The following is a 6,440-nucleotide window of genomic DNA, read 5'->3' on the forward strand; positions in this document are numbered from 1 at the left end:
CCAATTGTAACTAATCACTTTATGGTGTACCTTTCATACAAAATAACCAAGAATAGATCCCTCCCAAAATTCATGACATAAACTAGCATACTCAAGCATAGAGAACTTGAGGTTAGGAGGGGGATCATTGCTTTGTTATACACCTTGGGGATAGAGTTTCTTGGAGCATTAGGTACCGTCGCTAGCCATTCAGACTTGCAATCATGCATGATCATATAATGTTTAGGTGTGGCCCTTGAGGCCATCAAGCCTCACCTTATGAAAAGGGCTTGTTGTTTGGACATGTTGGCTAGGAAAATCAATGTAGAAATGGTAGGACAAACATATTAGTCACAGCCAAAGGGTTGTGTTCTTTAGGTCATCAAGTTAAACTCTAGCTCTTTATCTCTATGACACTTGCAATTTAATTTAATTTACACTTTGTTCATGCAACCAACTTTTAAAACTTTGAACTACCCAAACCATCATATTTGGCATGCACCAACTATTAATGTTTGACATGATAAGAGGTATCACCCACCTCTATTTATCTATGAGAATGCATACTATTCACGTACTTCAGCGTTAGATTGATATGCCAATTGTAGTTTTGATCAATGCTTACTCCAACAATTGACTTTTGTGAAGAATCAATCTCCTCCTTTTGTTGGGCCTTAACTATTATGTCGGGCTCTAAAAGAATGTTTATGGTACTTTAGAGATGAGGGAAATGCAGGTGCCCATATAAAATTGTCCAGAAAGTGGAAGGGTCATTAATTAGGTCAATTCCCAACAGTAGGGAAGGTGATATCGGCCTACAACAACCTAATTTTGAAATAACACTAATGTTTGAATAACCTTATTAAGAGGTTGGACATGTTTCACCTCAAACTAGAGGTGGTGGACACGAAGAAGAACCATAGGCTGAGCCAACTTAGTCACAACGATGTAACAAATATGAGGTGCTTTAGGTTGATAACTTGTGGTGGATTTTATAAGTAAAGTCGTTGTGGTTGTGGAACAAGTACAAGAGAGTCTCTTCACGTTGATAAATTGAAGTCATTTAGAAACAAAAGAAAAAGATTAGTGGTCTTAAGCATGCATGGGACTTATAATTTGTTGAAGTTGCTTCCTTGACAAAAACCATGAGATCTTTCTTCGATCTTATATTTCGCAACAAGCTTGCTTACGCAAACATATCTATAGAAGGTATAGGAGACACAAGGCTAGCATCGTTGGAATCAAGTTAAAGAGATTGTTGAGGCCATAATTTTTTCATTGATGAATGCACTAAGATGGAGGCATTGAATGTTTCATCTATTCATTTGCCATTAGAATTGTTGATATTTTTGTTTAAAAGATGAAGTCAACCTTGTTTAGGTTGGTATGATTTGTCAACCTCATCCGTTGTTAATGGCATTGTTTTCCTATGGCACACATGGATGAAAATATGTTATTGATTGAGCATGTATATCTAGCAATGGTTGATTCTTGAAATCAGAAGTTTCTATATGAATGTTTGTTATGAGGAGTTCAAGGATTGATTTCTAGTTGTCACACCTTGTAATAATGTTTATTACGAGGAGTTCTAAGGATTAATTCTACGCCTCATAATAATGTTTATTGTGAAGAGTTCAAAAATTAATTTCTAACTGTCATACCTTGTAATATTAGGCATCTAGAAAAATATTGAGAAATTTTGAGAGTTATGCCCATTCTTTGCATTTTGAAAAATTTCTTTGAAATTTTGCAGTAGCTCATGAGCATGGAGCTATAGTGCAACTAAGGATTTATTTTATTTTTCTCATACACATGTGCGTGCATTTTTAAGTAGGAACCCCAAACCTCCCCATCTAGGCACTTTGTTCAAGACGCACTTTTAAGTAGGAACCCAAAACCTCCCCAACTAGGCACTTTGTTCAAGATTTTATATTGGATTTGGTCCCCTATGAAACAACATTCTTTTATGGATAAATATATATTGAATGGTATGTAATGGCATTAATTCAAGGTAATCACTTTGACAAATGTCCATTTTCCAATCTTGTCTAGATCGAATGTCATTTTGCATCTTCGTCTGATATAATCCAAAAAATCACTCTATTGTGAATGTACCACATTAGAAATAAAGTTAAATGACTTGTTATGATTTAATTGTAGACGATAAAAATTGCAAGAATATTGGAAACTATTTGGAAGGTTTAGTTAAAATAGCTCCATCTCTAATATGATTTACATTCGTTATGCTCTTCATTGAGTTCACTCTTCATTTAGACTCATCGACAAGAGGAGATATAATTGTCTGTGTATGCTAGTTTAAAGAGATTATTGCCGCTTCATCAACTTTCATAGTTTGATATTCTGTTTTTACACTAAATAATGTCATATTTTTTTTTAGATTTATTGTATTCCCAATACGAGGTACCATTATGAGGTAACATCTTATAAATATTTTTTATATAATTTTTGTTGATTGATGTTATTTTGGGTAGAATGCTTGTTATTTCCCATCCAAATTCAATTCTTAGTGAATGATATGGTGATGAAAAATATTGATATAATGGTTATGTGCCTATGAATATTGTTGCATTGACCTTCACATTTGGCTTCATGTTGAGGGAGGATGATTTCCCTTGAATTTTTTTAATATAACTTTTTAAAATAATGCAATTTTAACATTTGTTTTAGATTTTAATAGGATGACCATTTTGTTGTAGAAGTTAATAAATATGTTAAAGTTTGTTTGTTTGTTTTGATTATTATTATTATTATTATTATTATTTTGTATTTGGAGGGATTGACAATCGGGGTGGTCTCATACTCGTGTGACATGTGGTCGATTCCAATTGCTACCATTTTAACCTTTAGGTGCATACGTATGCCCCTTCACTAGCACATGTGAATTGGGGGGTTAGAATTTCAAACCTTCTCGCATATGACATTTCATTTTCACAACCATCGCCAATTGAACTTCCCTCCAGAAACTAATAAATATGTTCAAGTTTTATTTCTAAATTCTTTTATGTTATTATAAATCTATCTCAATCTTGAATTTATTAAGCATTGAGAACGGTTGAAAATTCTAGTATAAACTTGGCAATGCTTAAATTTAGGGTTATTATAGATCTATGCGAATTTGCTTAATTTTCTAATATTATTAGGTCAATTTGTTTTTAATGATATTAGAGGTTCGGTTTCTATTTTTTTCATTTAAATTTGGGTGCGTGACACACTTGACATGGCATATATTTTCTACTCTAGAATGTAAGAACACCTCAATTTTGAGTGCAATAGTGCATGATGTTAATAGGATACAATAGCATGTTGTCCTTAATTAATTTAAAATAATTAAATGTTTTTATTGTTCTATTTATCTTATATAGGGTTCAAATCTTTAGAAGATGTTTAATGATAGTTTGACAGAATGTAGCTAGCATAAATGGTTTTTTTTGTTTGGTATGCACTGAAATTGATATGTAATCATATATCCTCGTGAAGGTTTATTGGCCAAGCTCATTTATATTATTTATTAGTGTTTCACGGGGACACATTCCTTAGGGTGGGGGACGTGCTTCTTTGCTCCCCCACGCTCCTGGGACGGGGAAACTCTTGGGGAAACGTTTCCCCATGTCCCCTTTTTTGGGGAAACTCAAAGAAACTCCCAGGGACTTTTTTCTAGTGATGAAAAGCGTCCCATCATGTCCCCCCAAATTTTTTTGGTAATAATAATTGAAAACATTAAAATTAAAATGCTCCCCCAAATTTTTTCCCAACAACAATTAAAAACATAAGAAATAAAAAAAATTACAAAATTTAATATAATTAAAAAAACAAAAATAAAAACTAAAGGATAAATTAAAACTTTAAAACATAATCATTCACATTTCTCATTTTCTCATTAACCCTATGTTTTTACCTTGTTGCTTGACATTTTCCTTGTGTTACTGCTCGATATTTACTCTGTTGCCCGAGATTTTCCTGCTGTTGGCGCTCGACATTTTCCATCTACAATTTGCTGTGATTCAAAAGTACCATTGATTGGGGGCCTGAGACATTTGGAGTTGCGATTTTCATTTTGTGACTTGGAGCTGTTGGATTGGAGTTGCGATTTTCATTTTGTGACTTGGAGCTGCAATTTCTTATATAGTACTTTTGGAGAAATTTACTAGTATTTCACTGCTTTCTAAGTTTACTTTTAGTTTAGTATTCTATGGCTATTTTAGACTTCAGCATAATGTCATTGTCATATGATGAATTTGCTTTTGATGTGCATTGTGTAATTTGAATTGTCAAATGATTAATTTAATTTAGATGTACTTTGCATAATATAATGCCCATCACCAAATGATGAATTTAGATGGAACTTTGCATAATGTCAAATGATGAATTCAATTGAGTATACTTTACTTTTAGATTTACAATTTTAATTTGATGATTGTTGAAATGTCAAATAATAATTCTGATTCATAATAGTCTAACAAGAATGATGATAATATTTAGATGTACATTCCATAATTATTAAAATTTACTATTTACTAATTCAGATATTGACATATTGTTGGGATTTTATATTTAATTTTTATATATTAAATTTTTAATAATTTTATAATTTTTTTGATTCCGATGCCCCCATTTCCCCAAAATTTCCCTAATTTTTTGGGGTTGCTTATATATATAAGCTTGTACGTATCTATGCTCCCACATTTCCCATCCCGGAAACTTAGTAGAACATTGTTATTTATTGAAATATGGTTCATGGTAAATGTTTACATGAAATTAATAATCATACATGATAAGAAATCTCCCTAAAGTAAACAGATCTCAAAGTTTATTTATCCTAATAAACAATAATAAATCAATATTTATTTAGGAGCTATTTTATATCTATAGTAGTTTATAGTGTATGCTCCACATATTAGAAGGGGCTAGATTTGCTTGTCTTTGGTTTTTGAAATCAAAAGCTTATCTACTTAGATTATTGTTTTCACTTGTGTGTTTTTTTTCTTGTATTATCTTTTTCTTTTCACATTGGAATACTACCTATAGTAGTTTATAGTGTATGCTCCACATATTTAGAAGGGGCTAGATTTGCTTATCTTTGGTTTTTGAAATCAAAAGCTTATCTAATTAGATTATTGTTTTCACTTCACTTGTGTTTTCTTTCCTTGTATTATCTTTTTCTTTTCACATTGGAATACTACCAACGTTGTAGTAGTGCTCAATAAAATAGGAAACAATCTCACATAATGGGTACTTAAAAAGGTGTAATTTGGGAAATAAAAGAAGTTAAAATATTGAAGGGATCCTTTTAGAAATGAATTTGTTTTTAATTTTTCACATATATTATAAACTACTTATAAATTTATTTTATTTGAAATTTTATTGGTTACAAATTTGTTGAGTATTTGGCAATATATATATATTATATATATTTATGCATTTTGATATGGATATATAATAATAATAATAATTATTATATATTATATGGGTCTCATACACCAATTTGGTGTCTGGCGTGGCCGTGACCTTAAAATTAGATGATAATATATATACACCAATTTGGTGTCTGGCTTTGCTGTGTGACCTTAAAATTAGATGATAATATATATACACCAATTTGGTGTCTAGCTTGGCCGTGACACCAAATTGGTGTATGAGACCCTCTTGTTTGTGGGACAAGGGACCCACCTCTGCGCAATGATTTGACTACTAAGTCTACAAAGACATACATACTCTACCCCCTTTGGTTTTGAACTTGTGACCTCTTATTTATATTTATATTTTAATGTTATATATTTATTTTATCGTTTCTAATAAAATCAAAATGACAGTTACGATATTTATTTTATTTATGTGCATTTCAGGAGAACAAACAACCAAGCAAGTTGTGATTTCATCGATAAACCTGCCACCATCATTGAGACCACCTCCTGAAATGGGGTATCCTTTGCTTCCTTTTATAGACTGGGGATAACTTTTTCATTTATTAAGGATAGAGTGGGATTCACAAGTTGTTAATGTATGAACCTCTTTAAGAAAATTTGTAAAATATCCGATTATTTATCATGTGTATAAACTAAGCTTAGTATAACTTGTGTCAAATAATTGTCATGATGTGTATCGATTATTATATTTTTAACGTTGTTTATGCATCTTTTGGTTGGTCTTTATTTTGTGGTCTTCTAGGTGTTGTGTGGTGCTAAACTTTGTGCATACCATACTTATACATGTAAGGAAGTCCTTTGTGCCTGATGGCCTTCCAAGGTTTGTGCCTTTGGAAGTAGGGGTCTCTTTAGTATTGACTCTGATTTGTCACTTTTTATGTCAAGCATAAATCACCTTCGTTATTGCACTTTTTATTAATAATTACATGTAACAAGAGATATAATCAATTTCTTAAGCCTAGTTAATGAGTGTGGCTACTAGGAATTTTTTTTGGCACCTTCCAAAATTTTAACTTG

The 6,440-nt window shown here is 31.6% G+C and overlaps 1 protein-coding gene across 1 annotated transcript in view; it reads left to right on the forward strand.

Moving 5' to 3' along the window:
* LOC149180353 (C2H2 and C2HC zinc fingers superfamily protein) overlaps positions 1 to 6,159 on the forward strand; it is a 35,237-nt gene extending 29,078 nt beyond the window's left edge. The window contains exon 3 of the mRNA XM_089413859.1: positions 5,834 to 6,159. Within this exon, the coding sequence (XP_089269985.1) occupies positions 5,834 to 5,953 (120 nt within the window). The 3' untranslated portion in view covers positions 5,954 to 6,159. The remainder of the gene's footprint in view (positions 1 to 5,833) is intronic.
* Positions 6,160 to 6,440: the final 281 nt, after the last annotated feature.

Source organism: Pinus tabuliformis, chromosome 3_2, assembly GCF_031772625.1.
Source record: "Pinus tabuliformis cultivar Carrire ecotype Pingquan chromosome 3_2, CPIR1, whole genome shotgun sequence".
In the NCBI taxonomy this organism is placed as follows: domain Eukaryota; kingdom Viridiplantae; phylum Streptophyta; class Pinopsida; order Pinales; family Pinaceae; genus Pinus; species Pinus tabuliformis.